The sequence below is a fragment of the Callorhinus ursinus genome, unplaced genomic scaffold (genome assembly GCF_003265705.2).
Source record: "Callorhinus ursinus isolate GAN/ISIS: 27379988/994484 unplaced genomic scaffold, GSC_fseal_2.0 scaffold63, whole genome shotgun sequence".
In the NCBI taxonomy this organism is placed as follows: domain Eukaryota; kingdom Metazoa; phylum Chordata; class Mammalia; order Carnivora; family Otariidae; genus Callorhinus; species Callorhinus ursinus.
In genome coordinates, this window is record NW_027397125.1 from 6484167 (window position 1) to 6506044 (window position 21878).

At 36.3% G+C, this 21878-nt stretch overlaps 1 protein-coding gene across 1 annotated transcript in view; it reads right to left on the minus strand.

Moving 5' to 3' along the window:
- MALRD1 (MAM and LDL receptor class A domain containing 1) overlaps positions 1–21878 on the minus strand; it is a gene marked incomplete at its 5' end in the record, with an annotated part of 844763 nt that overhangs the window by 227050 nt on the left and 595835 nt on the right. The window contains one exon of the mRNA XM_073885547.1: positions 3475–3603. Within this exon, the coding sequence (XP_073741648.1) occupies positions 3475–3603 (129 nt within the window). The remainder of the gene's footprint in view (positions 1–3474; positions 3604–21878) is intronic.

Genomic DNA, 21878 nt, shown 5'->3' on the forward strand with positions numbered 1-21878 from the left:
TGCTCACGGATTGGAAGAACAAACATTGTGAAGATGTCAATGCTACCTAGAGCAATCTACACATTCAATGCAATCCCCATCAAAATACCACCCACTGTTTTCAAAGAAATGGAACAAATAATCCTAAAATTTGTATGGAACCAGAAGAGACCCCGAATAACCAGAGGAATCTTGAAAAAGAAAAGCAAAGATGGCGGCATCACAATTCCGGACTTCCAGCTTTATTACAAAGCTGTCATCATCAAGACAGTATGGTACTGGCACAAAACCAGACACATCGATCAATGGACCAGAATAGAGAGCCCAGAAATGGACCCTCAACTCTATGGTCAACTCATCTTTGACAAAGCAGGAAAGAATGTCCAATGGAAAAAAGACAGTCTCTTCAACAAATGGTATTGGGAAAATCGGACAGCCACATGCAGAAGAACGAAACTGGACCATTTCCTTACACCACACACAAAAATAGACTCCAAATGGTTGAAAGAACTAAACGTGAGACAGGAGTCCATCAAAATCCTAAAGGAGAACACAGGTAGCAACCTCTTCGACCTCAGCCGCAGCAACTTCTTCCTAGGAACATCACCAAAGGCAAGGGAAGCAAGGGCAAAAGTGAACTGCTGGGATTTCATCAAGATAAAAAGCTTTTGCACAGCAAAAGAAACAGTGCACAAAACCAAAAGACAACCGACAGAATGGGAGGACATATTTGCAAATGACATATCAGATAAAGGGCTAGTATCCATAATCTATATAGAACTTATCAAACTCAACACCCAAAGAACAAATAATCCAATCAAGAAATGGGCAGAAGACATGAACAGACATTTTTCCAAAGAAGACGTCCAAATGGCCAACAGACACATGAAAAAGTGCTCAACATCGCTCGGCATCAGGGAAATCCAAATCAAAACCTCAATGAGATACCACCTCACACCCGTCAGAATGGCTAAAATTAACAAGTCAGGGAACGACAGATGTTGGCGGGGATGTGGAGAAAGGGGAACCCTCCTACACTGTTGGTGGGAATGCAAGCTGGTGCAACCACTCTGGAAAACAATATAGAGGTTCCTCAAACAGTTGAAAATAGAGCTACCATACGATCCAGCAATTGCACTACTGGGTGTTTACCCCAAAGATACGAATGTAGGGATCCGAAGGGGTACGTGCACCCCAATGTTTATAGCAGCAATGTCCACAATAGCCAAACTGTGGAAAGAGCCAAGATATCCATCGACAGATGAATGGATAAAGAAGAAGTGGTATATATACACAATGGAATATTATGCAGCCATCAAAAGGAATGAGATCTTGCCATTGGCAACGACGTGGATGGAACTGGAGGGTGTTATGCTGAGTGAAATAAGTCAATCAGAGAAAGACATGTATCATATGACCTCACTGATACGAGGAATTCTTAATCTCAGGAAACAAACTGAGTGTTGCTGGAGTGGTGGGGGCTGGGAGGGTTGGGTTGACTGGGTGATAGACATTGGGGAGGGTATGTGCTATGGTGAGCGCTGTGAATTGTGTAAGTCTGTTGAATCACAGATCTGTACCTCTGAAACAAATAATGCAACATATGTTAAGAAAAAAGAAAAAGAAGAAGATAGCAGGAGGGGAAGAATGAAGGGGAGTAAGTCGGAGGGGAGACGAACCATGAGAGACGATGAACTCTGAAAAACAAACTGAGGGTTCTAGAGGGGAGGAGGGTGGGGGGATGGGTTAGCCTGGTGATGGGTATTAAAGAGGGCACATTCTGCGTGGAGCACTGGGTGTTATGCACAAACGATGAATCATGGAACACTACATCAAGAACTAATGATGTAATGTATGGTGATTAACATAACAATAAAAAATTAAAAAAAATAAAATTAAAATATAGCATTAATGTTGAGAAATTTATTATAAGTGAAATAAGCCTATCACAGCTAGACCGATAGTGTATGATTCCAAATATTGGTACTACATACCCAGATTGTCAAATGCATAGAAACAGAAAATCAAATGGTGGCTTTCATGGGCCGGGGGAGAGAAAATGCGGTGTTAATTGTTTAATGGGTATAGAGTTTCAGTTTTTCCAGATGAAAAAATGTTCTTGAGATGAGTGGTGGTATCTGGACAACAATGCAAATGCACTTAATGCCACTGAACATTATGGTTACAAATGGTTAAAATGGTCAATTTTATGTTATGTACATTTTACCACAATTTAAGAAAATTAATAAATACAAAAAAAAGATGATAAAATGAACACTTCAGAAGCATCACTACTCTAAGATCCTGAGGAATAAAAATGATACTGAGTTAAAAAGAAAAACTGGAACATGACCTCTGTGGTACTCCCTTCCTGTACACACATAACATTGTCCCAAAGGTGGAGTCTATCCCCTTTCTCTCTTTGAATTGAAGCTAGACATTTTAATTTGCATGACCATTAGAAAGAGCCAAGAGTGACATTCTAGAATTTCCTAGGCTAAGTTATACGAATTCTTCCTGTTTTTCCTGTGGCTCTTGGAATGCTTGCTCTTGAGAGCATTTACTCTGGTAAAAGCCAACCCCATGCAAGGTATCTGACTGTCCCGTGACAGCCCTGTTATGGAAAGCCCAAGCTACATTAGATTGCCCTGGAGAATGAGATACTATGTCAAGCCAGACAGAGAGACTTTAAGAGTACTAATGTGCCAAACCCGGAGGGGAGGAAGCCATCTCGAAAGTGACCCTCCAGTTCCAGGTATACCAGTTGGAGCCATGTGGATGAGAACCTGCCACCCTGATTCTTTTCTAAATTACTGATCCATAAAATTGAGAGCAAAATGAAACTTTTTTAGGTTACTAACCTTTAAGGGAGTTTGCTCTGCAGCAAACCCTAACTGCAACAGGTAGCCTATATGGTAGTGAGGTTCCCTATGAAGGCTCATTAATAAGAAATACAAAAAAAAATTTTTTTGGATTTAAATACACGCTCATATTTGAAAACTACACACTTGGTTTTATGCATGACTTTTAAAAATCACTTGAATTAAAGTTTGAATAAAAAAAACAATGTGGCCAATCTAGTTCTCTTTTCCCAGAGCAATGTAATTGATAAAATTAATCATTTACTCGTATTTATTTGAAGTGCTCATTTTTAGCATTATCTTTCCATAAAATGGAAAAGGAAATGAAAACCAATGAAGAAATGTAGACAGGTCAGTTTCTGGTGATTAAAATTCTGACCCCCCATGTAGTTCTGCACAATGACATGTTGAGAAATATTTTGACAAGATTTGCTGTGGTGTTTAGTATGGGGGTAAAACGGTTGAGAGGGCTGCGATTTGGATGTGTGGATAGAGAAGCTGGGAAAAAAAGGTTCTGGCTATTTTAAATCTACTCTGGTGCATGAAAAGAACATTTCCTCTCCGTCATCAATGCCAGTATGTTACTTTCCTAATGAAGTGAATGGGCTGCATCAGAGCAGAGAGATCCACTTACCACAGTGAGCCTCATCAGACCTGTCAGAGCAGTCTGGCTTATAGTCACAGACAAGGTGGGATGCAACACACTTCTTGTCGTGGCACAAAAAATCAGTGGCTTCCGGGCAACTCTCAGAAGTCTCTCCCACTGGGGAAAAAATAAAAAATAAAAACAAAGTCATTTTTATAATATTTCTTTAAATTTGAATATTCCTTTTAGTAGTTTTATAGATACATTCAAATAAGTTACTGATTTGAATAGGTATCCAAGGCAGACTTCTAGACACGTCCCTGCTCAGTCCCACATCCAATTTTTCAGCAAGTTATACACACTGTGCTTTCAAAATCATCCATTCCTGCAAGCTGGTGGAACCACTCTGGAAAACAGTATGGAGGTTCCTCAAACAGATGAAAATAGAGCTACCATACGATCCAGCAATTGCACTACTGGGTATTTACCCCAAAGATACAAATGTAGGGATCCGAAGGGGTACGTGCACCCCAATGTTTATAGCAGCAATGTCCACAATAGCCAAACTGTGGAAAGAGCCAAGATGTCCATCGACAGATGAATGGATAAAGAAGAAGTGGTATATATACACAATGGAATATTATGCAGCCATCAAAAGGAACGAGATCTTGCCATTTGCAACGACGTGGATGGAACTGGAGGGTGTTATGCTGAGTGAAATAAGTCAATCAGAGAAAGACATGTATCATATGATCTCACTGATATGAGGAATTCTTAATCTTAGGAAACAAACTGAGGGTTGCTGGAGTGGCGGGGGGGGGGAGGGACGGGGTGGCTGGGTGATAGACATTGGGGAGGATATGTGCTATGGTGAGCGCTGTGAATTGTGCAAGACTGATGAATCACGGATCTGTACCTCTGAAAGAAATAATGCAATATATGTTAAGAAAAAAGAAAAAGAAGATAGCAGGAGGGGAAGATTGAAGGGGAGTAAGTCAGAGGGGGAGACGAAGCATGAGAGATGATGGACTCTGAGAAACAAACTGAGGGTTCTGGAGGGGAGGGGGGTGGGGGGATGGGTCAGCCTGGTGATGGGTATTAAAGAGGGCACGTTCTGCATGGAGCACTGGGTGTTATGCACAAACGATGAATCATGGAACACTACATCACAAACTAATGATGTAATGTATGGTGATTAACATAACAATAAAGTTATTAAAAAAAATCATCCATTCCTTAAACCCAAAATCTTAATCCAGGCAGTAAAAATGATTTGCGTTGGGTTCCAGCTTAGTTTTCTAGTCTCATTTTCTGTGACTCTCCTCGTAGGTACCTGCAGTTAAACTACGGTGCATCCTACCCCTGAAGGGCTCACCAACGGGTCACATGCTCTTCATCTCTTCCTGTGTGCACATCCGCTACTTCCTTTACCTACACTGACTATTCCCTCTTGTGCTCCTGGAGGTCTGCTCAACCTCGAAACTCAAGGAAATAGCTTCCCTCTCCCCTTGTTTTGCCTCTTCTTTGTCAACCAAGCCCCAGGGTGGGTTCTCTATGTTTCATGCCACCTAAGAACCCTTCTATTCCTATGTTCAATGTTTACCACCTCATAGAAGAGTTGTATTACAGCTCTGTCTGCCCCTCCAGACTCCAAGCCCCTTAGAAGCAGGAGTTTGGGATGTGTTTTCTTAGGCCAAACACAGTCCCTAATCCATAGTTTGTGCTTCATAAATCTGGGTACAATAACAGAAGGCATAATGGTTTCATCTAAAGGGAGCTTAGGCATGAACATAGAATTTTCAAAGAAATTCATACTTTTTAATTGAAGTATAATGAACATAGAGTGTTATATTAGTTTCAGGTGTACAATACAAAGATTCATCAATTCTATACATTACTCAGTGGTAAGTGCATTCTTAATCCCACTTACCTGTTTCACCCATTCTCCCCCACCCCCTTCCTCTCTGGTAACCATTCGTTTGTTCTCTGTATTTAAGAGTCTGCTCAGCGGGGAGTCTGCTTCTCCCTCTGACCCTCCCCCGTCTCATGCTCTCTCTCTCTCACATTCTCTCTCTCAAATAAATAAATAAAATCTTTTAAAAAAAAAGAGTCTGTGTTTTTTTTGTCTCTTTTTTTTCCTTTGGTTTCTTAAATTCCACATATGAGTAAAATCATATGATATTTGCCTTTCTCTGACTGACTTATTCCACTTAGCATTATACCTTCTAGGTCCATCTATGTTGTTGCAAATGGCTGAATAATATTCCAGAGTGTGTGTGTGTGTGTGTCTGTGTGTGTGTCTGTGTGTGTGTGTACCACATCTTTATATATAGGGTATGGTGTGTGTGTATATTCATATATACACACACCACATCCATTCATCTGTGAATGGACACTTGAATTGCTTCAATATCTTGACTATTGTAAATAAGGCTGCAATAAACTTAAGGGTGAATGTATCTTTTTGAATTAGTGTTTTCTTTTGCTTTGGAAAAATATCCAGTAGTGGAATTACTGGATCATAAGATAATTCTACTTTTAAATTTTTAAGGAACCTCTACACTGTTTTCTACCATGGCTGTACCAATCTTCATTCCCACCAATAGTGCATGAGGGTTCTTTTTCTCCACATTCTTGTCAACACTTGCTATTTCTTGTGTGTGTGTGTGTTTCATTTTTGTTTATGATTTTTGCCATTCTGACAGGTATAAAGGAATTGTTTTGATTTGCAATTCCTTGATGGTTAGTAATGCTGAACACCTTTTCATATGTCCTCATGCCATACGTATGTCTTCTTTGGAAAAATGTCTATGTGTTCTCTGTCCATTTTTTAAATATGATCATTTGTTTTTTTGATATTGAGTTGTATAAGTTCTTCATATATTTCAGATAGTAACCCCTTATCAGATATATCATTTGAAAATATTTTCTCCCATTGAGTAGACTGCTTTTTTTGTCTTGTTGATTTTTCCCTTTGCTGTGTAAAAGCTTTTTATTTTGGTTTAATCACAAGAGTTTAATTTTGCTTTTGTTTCTCTTGAATGAGGAGACATATCTAGAAAAATATTTCCATGGCTGATGTAAAAGAAGTTGTTGCCTATGTTTTCTTCTAGCAGTTTTATAGTTTCAGGTCTCATATTTAAGTCTTTAATCCATTTTGAGTTTATTTTTGTGTAATGGTGTAAGAAAGTGGTCCATTTTCTTTTCCATGTAGTTGTCCAGTTTTCCCAAAATCATTTGTTGAAAGGACTGTTTTTCCCCATTGTATATTCTTGCCTCCTCTGTAGGAGATGACAATATAAGTGTGGGTTTATTTCTAGATTCTCTATTATGTTCTATTGATTGATATGTCTATTTTTTGTGCCATTACCACACTGTTGTGATTACTACGTCTTGGTAGTATATCTTGAAATCTGGGATAGTGATGCCTCCAGATTTGTTCTTCTTTTTCAAGACTGCTTCAGCTACTTAGGGTATTTTGGGGTTCCATACAAATTTTAGGAATATCTGTTCTAGTTCTGTGAAAACTGTCATTGGTATTTTGATAGGGATTACATTAAATCTATAGATTGCTTTGAGTAATATGGCCACTTTAACAATTTTCACAGGTAAATTCTATCAAACACTTAAAGAATTTATACCAATTCTTCTCAAACTATTCCAAAAAATAAAAGAGGAAGGAAAGTTTCCAAATTCATTCTATAAGGCCAGATTTGCTGATATTGAAACCCCAAAAAGACAATACCAAAAAGAGAAAACTATAGGTCCATATCTCTGATGAACATAGATGCAAAAATCTTCAACAAAATATTAGCAAACTGAATCCAGCAACACATGAAAAAAATCATTCACTACAATCAAGTGGCATTTATTCCTGTGATGCAAGGGTGGTTCATTACTCATAAATTAATCAACATGACACATCAGATTAACAAGAGCAAGGACAAAAACCATATAATCATCTCAAGAGATGTAGAAAAAACATCTGACAAAGTACAACATCCGTTCATGATAAAAACTATCAACAAAGTAGGTTCAGAGGGAACATATCCCTCAACATAATAAAGGTCATATATGAAAAATCCACAGTTAATACCATCTTTAAGGGAGAAAAACTGAGAGCTTCTCATCTAAGATCAGGACTAGGATGTCCACTCTCACTACTTTTTTTTCAAGGTAGTACTGAAAGCCCTAATCACAGCAATCAGACAAGAAAAGGAAATAAAAGGCATCCAGATTGGTAAGGAAGTAAAACTTTTACTATTTGCAGATGACATGATACTCTATATAGAAAACACTAAAGACTCCACCAAAAAACTGCTAGAACTAATAAATGAATTCAGTAAAGTCATAAGATGCAAAGTTAATATACAGAAATTGCTACATCTCTATACACTAATAATAAACTATCAGAAAGAGAAATTAAGAAAACTATCCCATTTACAATTGTACCCAAAATAATAAAATACCTAGGAAGAAACTTAACCAAGGAGTGAAAGACCTGGACTCTGAAAACTATAAAATACTGGTGGCAGAAATTGAAGATGATATAAAAAAATGGAAAGATATTCCTTTCCCAAGGACTGGAAGAACCAATATTATTAAAAGTCCATATTACTCAAAGCAATCTATAGCAATTTACATATTTGAATATCATTTTAAATCATAGGAAGTCCAATGATGATATTTCATACCTTCACAGAGATGTGAATTAAATGTCCCAAACTATTTTTATCTAGTTCAACAAATTAAATAAAGCTCACAATTCCTTTGTTACATAGATTTTTATAGGTACAGAGCTGGTGTGCCTGAGGTGAGGGTAATTTACTCAAAGTCAGGTAGTATTTCCATGACGAAAAGTAGTAAATATCCATGGATTTGATAAAAATGCAAGTTTTAACTTGCATAATTTCCAGAAATAATTTACCAGTAAAATATAGTATAAATATGAAGAATGAAAAGAAGGCATCTAAGAAAATGGCAAATAGTTTAACTATGGGCATCAGGAAGAATTAAAGGTCCGTTGAGTGGTTTAGAAGCTTTGCCACATAATTTTTAATTAACACTAGTGAGAATTTATAGTTAACCCAGAGCAGTATGTGGACATTATTTAGTATGCAACTCTATGCACTGGGGATTATTTTATTTCTCCATGCCATAGCCTGTGGAGCCATATATAATTACTCCATAGAGGAAATGTGTTTTGACTTTAAATAATTCATTCTTTAGTTTTCAAAAATGACTAAAATAGACTACATCTCTGAATGAGGCTCATTTCCTTAACAATATAGAATAGCAATGACATGAAAAGAAATCAAGTCAGTGCTTTGAATTGCAGTAAAGCAAGCAATGGCTAAAATTTCTATAGCACAGACATCGCACCAAGAAAAAAGAAAAAGTCTACAATTCTAAGAAAAGTAGATCTTCTTTAAGACAAGAATGTAGTCAGTCAGACACTTGCTACCAAAAACACGGTAAATAGAAAAGGCAGATTATGTTAGTGGGAATGTCTTACACATATTTAGCCACTTTCAATTTCTTTATTCAGTCAAAATGATAAAAGCAGCACCTACTAACCTGGTTGACAAATATGTGGAATGAACGATAATCTCACATATTCCATAGTTATAAGAATGGAAAGAATACTGGTGCTCATAATAGAGAGTTAAAGATAATATGGCTGGCAGAATAGGGTATATATAAAAAAACTAGACTGAATATTTATTTTAGGGGGAAAAAAAAAAAGCTAGGGCACCTGAGTGACTCAGTCAGTTAAGCATCTGACTCTTGATTTCAGCTCAGGTCATGATCTCAGGCTTGTGAGATCAAGCCCCACGTCTGGCTCTGTGATGAGCCTGGAGCCTACTGAAAATTCTCTGTCCCTCTCCCTTGGTCCCTAACCCCCTCCCTCTCTTAAAAAAGAAAAAGAAAAAGAAAAAAAAGTTGGCAGAATCCTAAAGACCTAAAACTAAAGTAGGATAAATTGAAAAGTCCTACAATGAAGAAAAGGTCTATAAAATAATGCAGCTGAAATATTTCATCCAATAAAAGCATGATGCATATGTAAGGCTGACCCATTATGGATTTGAACGAACTGTCACCAACCTGAAAGGGACTCCAATTTAAAACTGGCTTTATTCTGCTTTGAAACAGAACTGACGATCAAGAAGCTCTTGCCACTTTAAATTTCTATTTGGATTAAAAGGTTTATATACAGGGTTCATTATACAGAATTAGATATAATCATTCTGTAGATTGTATTTGCAGGCAAACGTGAGTTTTATCATCTTTCTCAAGTGATGATATTCAATATGCTCTGCAATTTCAGACAGTAAATTTCGTAAGGGCATACATTTTTAAGCATCTTCATTTCTCATATAGAATATACTAATCACATGCAAGACAAAATGGGCATATTCCCTGCCTTTGAAGACCATGCTATTTAGTTGGTAATGCCATGTCTTCTGAGGTGACTCTGTTCTGACAGTTTCTCAGGTTTACCTTGTTTTTGATGACTTTTCCTATTTGGAGTGTACTGGTCAAGTATCTTGTGGGATGCCTTTCTACTGGAATTTGGGTGTTGTTGTTATTGTTTTATTTGTTTTCCCCTCATGATTAGATAGAATTAATGTTTTAGAGGAAGAAATACTACAGAAGTGTTATTTTCATCATGCAGTGACAAGAGTACAAACTATTAACAGGACTTGGTAGTGTTAACGTTGACCTTGTTCTCTTGGCTTGTGTAGCACCTGCCATGATTCTCCACTGTAAGGTCCCTTTTCTATCCCTTTCCATACTCTATTCTCTGGAAGGAAATCACTGGGTGTAGGCCACATCTGTGGCAATCTACACTCCCCTCCTTCAGGGCAAGGAATGTATATAAATTACCTGGAATTCTTATACATGGGAAATTTGTCTCTTCTCTCTCATTTACTTATTTTATTCAGTAAGTATTTATATCAGTATGGACTCAAGAATATTTTATAATTTGAATCATAATACAATGCAACTTTATTTTATTGCTCAAATTGTTCCAACTTTGGCCAAGAGGAGCTCTTTCAGTCGGCTCCTGGGTCCCTTTGACATACCCCATCAATGTAGGCTTTTCTTTTTGCACACTACCTTATCTTCTAGCACTATAAGTTGCTTCAGGCTCATCTTGTATGCTTCCTGGGCCAGTCCTAGGATCAGGCATCAGCAGTTTCGCCAAGAAGCCCTAGTTCCTTTTTTTTTTTTTTTTTAAGATTTTATTTATTTGAGAGAGAGAGAGCAAGAGAGAACAGAGCAGGAGGGAGGAGCAGAAGGAGAAGCAGACTCCCCAGTGGGCAAGGAGCCTGATGCCGGACTTGATCGCAGGACCCTGGGATCATGACACCTAACCAACTGAGCCACTCAGCCTCCCCGCCCTAGTTCCTTTTATTGGAAAATGTTATCAGAAGCCAAGTTCTGGGTACTAGGTTGCTCCTTGCCACCGAGGTGTCATTGTTTCTAAGCTATAATGACTTGAAAAGTCATGCCATTTTTCAGTTATAACAAATGATCAGTATTATCTCTTCAACTAGTGTCTTTCCCTAAGTCTCTCTTCTCTACCCCTGGAGCTTCTATTAGAAAAGTGTTGAATTTACTCCTCTGATCCTCAGTGTCTCTTAATCTCTGTTCCACTTTTTTCCCCCCTATTTACTGTGCTGCATTCTGGTGAGTAAGCTCATATATATATATATTTATTTATTTTAAGATTTATTTATTTAGAGCACATACAAGGGGGGGCACGCAGAGGGAGAGAATCCTCAAGCAGACTCCCCACTGAGGGCAGAGCTGGGGCTGATCTCATGATGCATGAGATCATGCTCTGAGGCAAAACCAAAAGTCAGAGGCTTAATGGACGGAGCCACCCAGGTGCCCCAAACTCATATTAATTCGATGATTTACACTTCAGTTGTCTCTCTAATCTCTTTACTTCACTTTTCCATTGATACTTATGTTCAGTTATAATTTTATTTATTTCTATAAGTTTAATTATTTTTACTTAGCATCCTGCCTATTCTTTTTTTCATGCTTTCCTTTTTTCTGTATCATAATCCCACTAGCAGGTGGCCCCAACAACATAAATTTAAACTGGTTTCTGCACTGTTCTTGAAGTTTAAGTGGTTCTAAAAATTTTAATATTAATTTGTTTGGAGTTCTCATTCTTACATCATATTCCATCCTATATGTGGTGTGGCACAATTTTATGGTTTTTGTTTCATGACAGTAGCTCCTGTTTTGTTTTTTCTAGGTCCCTAGACAGACAACAAGTATCTTTGAGGCTTCCTTGGAAAGGACCAGGCTTTATGCAAAGGTTTCATGTCTAGCTTCCCTGTTCTCCTACAGGATTAAAAGATCCAGTCCCAAGGTATGATATTCTATGTCCAGGTCCCCAAATCCTTTAGGCCACTGGGAAGTTAGCTTCCACCTGTGATCTAGGTTTTGAATCCCTTTTTATCATCCTGGGACTGGTAGATTTTCTTTCTTCCTTTTTAATTTCAGTTTAGAGTATTAATTTGTGCTTTTCAAAATATTTTTATATGTTTTAGTGAGTGGGAAGCATATCCCATGATATAATTTTGTCATTTCTTCTATAGTCTAAATTTCAATATAAATTTAATATTTAAAAAAAACTCTTAATGTCTTAGATCATATATTCTAAAAAGGACCCCAAGAAAGTCCCAAAAACAATTTCTCCAAATAATAATGTTCTTTATTTAATATAAACATTATGCTACTTGCATTTTGTCCAATGGTAGATGTATGCTTTTAGAAAAAATCCCTGAAATTGGCATATATGACTTTTCATATCTTGTGTTCACATAAAGGTAAACATATATCAGCTTCTGAGGGCATCCATTGAAACAGAAACATTAAGACACATTTGTAGTGGGTGGAAGAGGGAACTTTTCCATAAATATGTGTGTTTTTTTACTTGTTAATATGTGGATTTTCCTTGTCGTTTGTCTGTTTTAACTTGTTGATAAATTATCTTTGGATAGTTTTTATGGAAGGTATGTTTCAAAAGTGTTATCATTCTAAGTAAGTTTCCCTCTAGTGAGAATTAGTAATGCTAAACAGTAAATATTGATTGTTAATGGGCAGTCCAAATATGAAGACCAAGATAATGATTTGAACCCCATTTTTATAAAAGCTCTGTGCCCTTAGGTAAGCCATTTAATATTAATGTCTAAAAGAGAATATTGAAAATCAGTCTCTCATACAAAGTATGATACAAAGTGATATTATCAACTTAGAATCTTGTATTCATTCATCCTAGAAACATGAATTAAGCCACTGTCAGACAACATGGTGGACACTGCAATAGTTCTTACCTTCAAAGAATTTATAACCTGGTGATAAAAATGTATTAGTAAAACAGTATGTGTAGCACTAATTAAAGATATTTATGTGTTGACGTCAGAGAGCAATAAAAAGTAGCCCTCGCTTACAGTGTTGTATTAATAAATACTTAATACAGTTTTTCAGCTGATGGCCTTTCAAAGTGTCTATCATCTCAGCTAGTCATTTAACCAATTAGAAAGGGAGACCGGACCACTTGACTGAGACAAAGCAGTTCCTTTATAAGTTTCCTTTATAAAACTCCTTTCTTCTCAGTTTCCTTAACAAGTAAGTTTGGCAACATATTGAAAACATGGAAGGTACAGATCTATTTGAAGGAAGAGCAACATCTGGTATAAAAAAGAAAAAGGCCAAAACGTATTTTGGAAAAAGTTCATGCACCCCAGATCTTCCTTCACAGATGAACTGTTTATTTCACTTGAGTTCTCTCTTGCTCTGGCGATGCGATCAGGGATAAGTTTGCAAATGAATGGAGATCTCAACCCTGCTGAAAACTTAATATTGCGTGACCAACATTTTCAAACATCCGGAAATTAACAATACATTTCATAGTTTCTATTCAGCAGGAGCATTTAAATCTATCTTATGTTAGAAAAATTGCTAGGTTTTAGGAAGGTCAATGCACATATCAGACAATTCTTAGCAAGACATCTGAAAATGTAACCTCAGTGATCTCCATGATGGCAAAGTTCAGCTTGTGTCGAAATTATCAGAAGTGTTATCAGAGTTAGTGGACCATGTCTTGGCATACAGCAAGAGTTTTGGAACATACAAAAAAAATGAGATTCAACTGGTGATACACAGAGTAAATGTGCATGCTAAATGGAAAATCTTCCAAAGACTGAGAGTTTCATGTTTTTACACAAAAAGGTGACTTTATAAACTGTTTCTATGTTTGTTTGAAAGAAAATGACATATCCCAACCCCTCTTTTCAGACATGAGATTCAGATTTTCATTTTTATTTTTATTTTAGATCTGGACATATGTTAAACATCCAGTGGTTTTTTTTTTTTTTATGGAGTCTTCATTTCTTTAAGAACAATAGACTACTGAACCCTAGGCAATATATCAAGTCAGTGACTTAAAGGTTTAGACAGAAAAACATTAATAGAATGCCTGAGAGGAAAGAAGGAGAAATAATAAGGAAATAAAACACCACCACCAACAAAACTCAGAATGTGATAATTTTATGCATGAATGCTTTTAGTGGTTTAGTGATACAGAAGTCCTCACCCATTCCCATCTCTTTTCTATTCTTCATATACCACAAACAGAACCCTTGTTGAGCTATCTGATGAGTACTTGATTACCATTTTAAAAGAAGTATCAACCCTTTCCATTCTGGACTTCACCGGTGCCTCTGATATGCCGAAAATGCCTTCTTTTTTGAAACCCCTTGTTCCTTTAGCTCCTTGGCTAAAGGAATCACATTCCTGGTACTCTGCCATTTCTTCACCTTCCTTCTCATCTTGGCTCCTTTTTTGGCCAAGCCTTTTATTTTATTAATTAATCAATTAATTAATTTGTTTTTTGAGAGAGAGCATACATGCACATGTGAGTGGCAGGAGGGGCAGAAGGAGAGAGAGAGAATCTTAAGCAGACTTTATGCCCAGCAAGGAGCCAGATACAGGGCTGGATCTCACGACACTGACATCATGACCTGAGCTGAACTCAAGAGTCTGATGCTTAACCGACTGAGCCACTCAGGCTCCCCTGGCCAAACCTTTCAAATGCTAACAGAACAAACTGTGATCCTGCTTTATTTCCCTTTGCTCTTTCTTGGGCATCATGGTTTTATCTGCTACCTAGGAGCTGATGATCCGATATCTACATCCCAATCTGTACCTTTTCCTGAATTTAGAAACTTACAATACATCTTCTGTTGGATTTCTCTACAGCATATCAGACATAGATACACTAAACATAACAAAAAATGCACACACTTTCTTCTTTTGCCTACTACTTCCCACTTTCTTGCATCACTTATAAACCTCATAATGCCTACCCAGGTATGGTCCACAGATGCACATTTTCTTCACCTATTTCTTGCCTTTATTCATGTTTCTATGCTCTCATCCCAGAATTGTTAGCAAAAAATGACCTTGATTTTCTTAAGCTTGGTAAAATTGATTCCAGGACATGAACTAAAAAAGAATGTTAGCAGTTAATTACATCTATTACTGATCTCTCTTGGTCCTATGGTAGATTAGGGGGGCTATAGCAATGACTAATAACATATGCAATAAAAAACAATCCCATGTAAGAAAATACATGGCTTTCCTAAAAATATAAGGTGCTAGAACGTCTCTGATTTTGGTACCATTCATGCGACTTAATGAAGAATAAGAGATTCTAAAATCCTGAACAATCTAATTCAGACTTTTTAATTAGCCCATCTCGTCTATTATTTATGTAGTAAGGTTACTGCAGGACGGACACTGTTATATAATTTTCAATTTATGTGCAAATTTCAGGGTCATAAAATGATCAAGTTATGCTTTTGTGCACAAAATGAATACAAACAAGTCTAATCACAGTAAATATTATCTTTGACCCTTTCCACTGAACTCCCTCATATTTGTAAGATGTATAAAATTTTATTCTGCACTGTATTGTCAATACACTATTTCAATCAGCTCTTCAGAATTTAATAGGAGTACTATCGACTGAAGATGATTATAAAAACTGAGACTCAAAAAAACCATTTAGAGCTACTTTATAATTGTAAACAAATAATTTACAAAAAAAGAAAATTTAAAATATTTTTAACAGAACCTTAAAATCTCCCTGAGTAAAATCTGTAACAACTGTGTGATTTGGTTAAATTAGTGGATCTTCTTGAGGCTCAGATTCCTTCTTGACAAACGGAGATAACTGCAGTTCCTATATGAACTTGTGTGTGAACACTAGATGAGATGATATATGCAAAGTCTTCAGCATATGCTTGACATTTTGGTAAATGTTCTATTACTGTTAATTTTTCCATTTTTTTCTGGGTTCTTGACTGCTTGCCGTCTCAAAACCTTACTTTCTTCATGTATAAAGTGATAAAATGTGTTCTTCTAAGATTTAGCTAAGAAAAATATATATAAAGCTGGTAAAACTGTCCTTGATTTATGGATGCTGCAAGTCCTAATTCATTCATCCTAGGCCAGCATTCTTTCTACAATAAAACACTGCTTTGTGAAAACAATAATATTTTATATTATCATTTACTTTCTAAACAGAGTTAGAAAATGAAACCAGTATTAATAGATGATATTAATTGTTGATTTACAATTGGCTAGGATCACTTTGCAAGGATTAAATCAATACATTTTCACAATAATTCAGTTGTATAGAAGAGGCACAGAGTGGTTAACTAACTTGTCCCAGTTCACACAGTTGAGAAATAGTAGAGTTAAAATTCAAACTCAGGTAATGATGTGAAACCCTATCATGTTATATATCTAAGATAATTGCTTTTCCAATCAAAAGAATAAAATTCTTTTTTTGAGAGAACTGAGAGAATATAATTAAAGTGCATGTTCCACGCTTTAACGGAAATTTGAAAAAGGTAAAATATTTAATGTGTTCTTGGAACACAACATAAAACTTTTAGACTAGAAATACTCAACAAAGTATTAAATTGCTTAGTATGTTTCATAAGAGTAGCTCACCAAAGAGTACATTATTCCTAAAGAATAAAGCAAGATTGACATCTTGGGAAAAGATGTACATTTTAAATGGCTAACCTTTCAAAACTGATATTTTAATTTTTCATAATATATGTTATAGAGCATTCCAAAACACCCTTATGTTAATACTGTATTTCATATTTTTTAAATATTATGGACAGAAAATCATTTTTTGATTAGCATTTTTGGCAGTATGATTTTAGTCACCTTATTTAAGACCATCTGAGAGGAAACATCTACATGTGTAATACAATATTGAAATGTTTTTAAATGCAAGAGTCTTCAAAGCTAGAGATGGAATGGATTCAGCCAACTGGAAATTTCTGTTGAAATCTGGAGACAACTTAATTGGCTTAGGGCCAACCGAGGGCAGAGGATGTATTGGAGGCTCCCACACAAAACTGGAACCAGCAGGCTTATACCTGCTGCATAGAGCAAATGAGAAATCTGCCTCAGTGGTAGATGGATATATATCCATATACACAGATACGAATGTGGATGTGTGTGTGTGTATTCATGTGCACATGAATCCAAAATTTATACGGAATAACAAAAGGCTAACAAAGAGCCAAGACACTCCCGTGAAAGATCAAAATCAAGACACTATATACTTCAGATAACAAAACTTATCTATACATTATAATAAGCAAGATGGTGTAGAATGACAAAGGAATAGAGTAATAGACCACTGAAACATAAAAGACCTAGTCTGAGCCTCTTGTGTTAGACCTGACATGCAGACTGGAAGGAAAAGAATGGACTAAATATATATCCTCAATTTTCAGGCTGAGCTACGGAGACATCAGAAAGTACATAAAGATTTTATAATGGGGATAAAGGAATATGGTTTTAAGGAAATCGGTTTTTAGATCTCCATTTCTAACTGCGAAGCTTCCTAAAACTGATCTGCTTGAGAATGCACCAGTGGTCATTCTGGTTCTCCTTCGTGCACTTTGTTTTACAAGCGTACTCCACATTTTGTAGAAGACAGACCTTTGTATCTTTCCTCTATTTGACATTCAGAAATATATATGCCAGGTTGTGACAGGAGAGATGTGATATTTCTAGTGCATTTAATGCCTCCCGCTTTTTATTCTCTATTTTCAATAAAAAAAAATGACTCATCTAGATGGAGTTTCATGAGATTGAAATAAAACAAAATTAGCAGAAACCACTTATCATACAATATTCTTTACTACCAATGCATACATAACTAAACCTATTTTTTGAAAATCAGGAAAACTGAAGTACAACTGTAAATAGGTTTGATATTTACAAGCTCTCATCATAGTTGCCTTTGGAATTCTGATACAAATTAGCACTGATCACAGTGAAAGCTAGAGAATTATATACATCTATAGAAAAATCGCAGTCCTCAGTGTACTATTAGTAGCTACAAGTTAGATGTTCAGCTCATCACCTCAGAAAACTGATTCTCTGTAATGAAATCACTGTGCTTGATGAATAAATATGATGGCCAAAGCCACTGTTCAACAGATTGTGTCACAAATTATGGTAGATTAAAAAAAATCTATGCCTTAGGGCAAAGAAAACTATGGTACTACTGAGAAGAGAGACAAATGGCCAATAAGCACATGAAAAGATGTTCACCATCATAAATGCAAATTAGAGAAATGCAAATCAAAACCAAAATGAGATACCACCTCATAACCATTAGGATGACTACTATTAAAGAAATAAAATGCCCAGAAAATAACAAGTTTTAATGAGAATATGGAGAAATCAGAATGCTTATGTATGGTTGGTAAGAAGGTAAAATGGCACAGGGACCACGAGCAACAGAATGGCTGTCCTCAAAAAACTAAAATATAAATACCATATGATCCAGCAAGTCCACTTTTGGAAACCTGAAATCAAAGACTCCAGCAGATATTTATACACCCTTAGTCTTATTATTCACCATAGCCAAAAGGTGGAAGCCACCCAAGTATACATTGACAGAGAACCCATTAACAAAATGTGGTATATACATACAATGGAATTTAATTCAGCCTTAAAAAGGAAGGAAATTCTGATGTATGCTACAACATGGATGAACTTCTATGCTAAGTGAAGTAAGCAAATCACAAGTAAGTCTGGTTCCACTTATATGAGGCACTTAGAGTTGGCAAATTCATAGAAAGAGGAAGTAGAATGGTGATTGCCGGGGGTGGGGGTAGGGGGAGATGGGGAGCTTCTGTTTACCTGGTATAGATTTCCAGTTTTACAAGATGAGGAGTTCTTAGATGGATGCCAGTGATCGTAGCACAACAATGTAAATATCTTAATGTCATTAAACTGTACACTTAAACATGATTAAAGTGGTAAATTTTATGTTCTATTTTACCACAATTCAAAATTTAAAAAGAAAAAATATTTTCTGATTGTCTACCAAGTGCTAGGCACTCTGCTAGGAGCCGGTGTTATGGCAAAGCTTGACTTTATCTTCAACTTAAATTTGGAAACATTTTTACTGAGGACCGAGTGTGGGATGCCAAAATGTTTTGCCTTGATTTGCATGGACTGTGGAATATTATCATTAAAATGGCAAACAGTATTGCCTAGGATATTAAACTTGCATATATTTTAAAGAAATATGTGAGGAATGTGGGATAAATTCATATTCTGCAAGTATTGCATTTACAAGTGGAATGGGGATATGTTTTTACACATTTACATGAATTTAAAAAAAGACAGGCTTATTATAATGAAAAGTCTGATTTAACCTGCTAGTTTGACAATGAGAACTGTTTGCCAAACAGTACACATGGCAGACATTTTCAAATCAGTAAGTGAACTAAGTCCGCCTCTCCAAAGGTTAGACATAAATATGTCTGAATAAGTTAAAATCACATTAACTTATTTTGTCAAAAAATAATTGACAAGCTATATTAAAATTATTCATGTTTCACATTTTCCACATCTTTAGGGGTGTATTGAGTTAAACATTGAGTTAAACAAGGAACCTCAAAATGGAAGCGTAAAAAGATTTATTAGTGGTGATTCTCTAAGTCTTGGTAGGTAAAATACTTCTTGGATGTTCCCAGAAACTGAGAGAATGAATGATTCTACCAACTGTATTGTAATAAATAATTTTGTAAGTTGGGTGGTTTCTAATGCGTTGCCTTAAAAAATCTGAGGAGTGACTTAATTTTCCGAAGCTGGGTCAAAAACTAAGCTTTAATCATACAATAGGTTTTATTTTACAACCTATTTTGACATGTAATCCAGTTCAAACACTTGAGAGACAATGCTATGACAAAACTCCAGTCTTAACAATTATCACAATCTTATATGAATGAGGTTGCTTAGCATTTAATTCTCTAAAAGCAAAAATTAGAAATAGAATAAAATTATTTTTTAAGATTTTATTTATTTATCGGAGAGAGAGAGGAGAGAGAGAGAGCACAAGCAGGGGAAGGGGCAGAGGGAGAAGCAGACTCCCTGCTGAGCAAGGAGCCCCGATGTGGGGCTTGATCCCAGGACCCCAAGATCATGACCTGAGACAAAGGCAGACGCTTAACTGATTAAGCCACCCAGGTGCCCCGAATCAAATTATTTTTGAGCCAAGGAATAATCATCCATGACTACATAAAACAACTGATGAAATTAATGAGTCACGGTTCCATGCATAGTGAAGAACCTCAAAACCATATAGCTAAAAAAGAAGCAAGTCACCAAAAATGTGCATGATTTTATAGTGTAACCCTATTTATATCAAGTACAAAAAACTGACCAAGTTAGATAACATTATTTGGTACAATCAACTGTGCTACAGTGAAAAATGAATTCCAGGGGATGATTATCATGAAAGGCCAGGATAGATTTCCTCCAGCAGAAAAGTGCACATAGAAAATTTCCAAAGTATAGGGCACCTGGGTGGCTCAGTCATTAAGTGTCTGCCTTCGGCTCAAGTCATGATCCCAGGGTGCTGGAATCGAGTCCCACATCGGGCTCCCTGCTCAGCAGGAAGCCTGCTTCTCCCTCTCCTACTCTCCCTGCTTGTGTTCCCTCTCTCGCTGTCTCTCTGTTAAAAAATAAAATCTTTGAAAAAAAAAAAGAAAAAGAAAATTTCCAAAGTATAGATAATGCGCTTAATTTGTGTACAGTAACTTGGGGGATCATTTTATTCTAATATTAAACTGAAAATATATTTTAAGATACTATTTTATATGTGTGATAAGGGCTACATGTTAGAATTACCTAACACCTGAAAAATTATGGATGCCTGAACCCCACACCCAGAGATAACAGTTTAATTGGTCCGGAAGGAGGCCTGGATAGAGAGATTATTTTAAGCTCCCCAAGAGATTTCAGTGTGTAGCGAGGGTTGACTGCCTTGATGACTGATGCCTTTCACAAAAGGAAGCAAAATTGTTTTAGCAAAAAAGAAAGGGAAAAGAAGGATTAGAGAGAAAGAAAGAAATCAGGGGAAGGGAGAGACAGAAAAGAAAGGAAGGGAAAACACATTTGTCATAGTAGACTATGTCTAACATTAGGATCAGAACCAGTAAGGAAAAAGGCTGTGACATGAGGCAGGGAGTGGGCTGATTTCTGGAAATGGGCTTTCTGGGATCCCAGAAGACTGGAGATTCTGAATTTTTCAGATCATCTAATCACTGAGGCTAAGGCTGACCTTTCGTCGAAAGACTCCACATGCCTCACTGTGCATATGTTCTTGTGGGTTTTGGAACACATACCATAGCTTCTTGGGAAAGTGCATCCAATGCCCCCAAAAAGCCGTCTTCCACTCAACTTCATTTCAATGAGCTTACAATGCTTAATATATACTGAGATAACATTCAATCAATGACTCAACTCATAAAAATATATCTAGGCATAAAACAGCTCTTGCTAAAGATGATCTTGAGATATATAAAGAGTAATAGATCAATTAGTGAATAATAAAATGTGAACTTAATATTTTCATTTCTTTTTGGTTTTCTTTCCTTTTTTTTTTTTAAATAGGTCAACCAACCCATTTGGCTTTCATATAGATTAAAAGAACCTTTAATACTTTGGACTATGCTTATGTTTAAAGCAATTAAGAAAATGAAAGCATCACCCTGCCAAATGAATTCCTATGAGTCCTTGATAATCAGGATAATCACCTAATTCCACATTTTAGTTTCCACCAGAGTAAGACAGTTAAGAGAATTCTAATTAACCACTAAGAAATAAACAACTAAAATGAAACTAGGGTTTCATTATGCACCCTTAGCAGAGAGCATATGGAGAAACAGAGCAAAAAACAGGGTACTCTGAAGAAGGGTTTGACAATATACCTTTATTTATTTTTTAATTTTAGATTATTTGAGAGAGAGAGCAAGTGTGCGAACATGAGCAGGGACGAGGCAGAGGGAGGGAGAGAGAGAGAAATCCTCAAA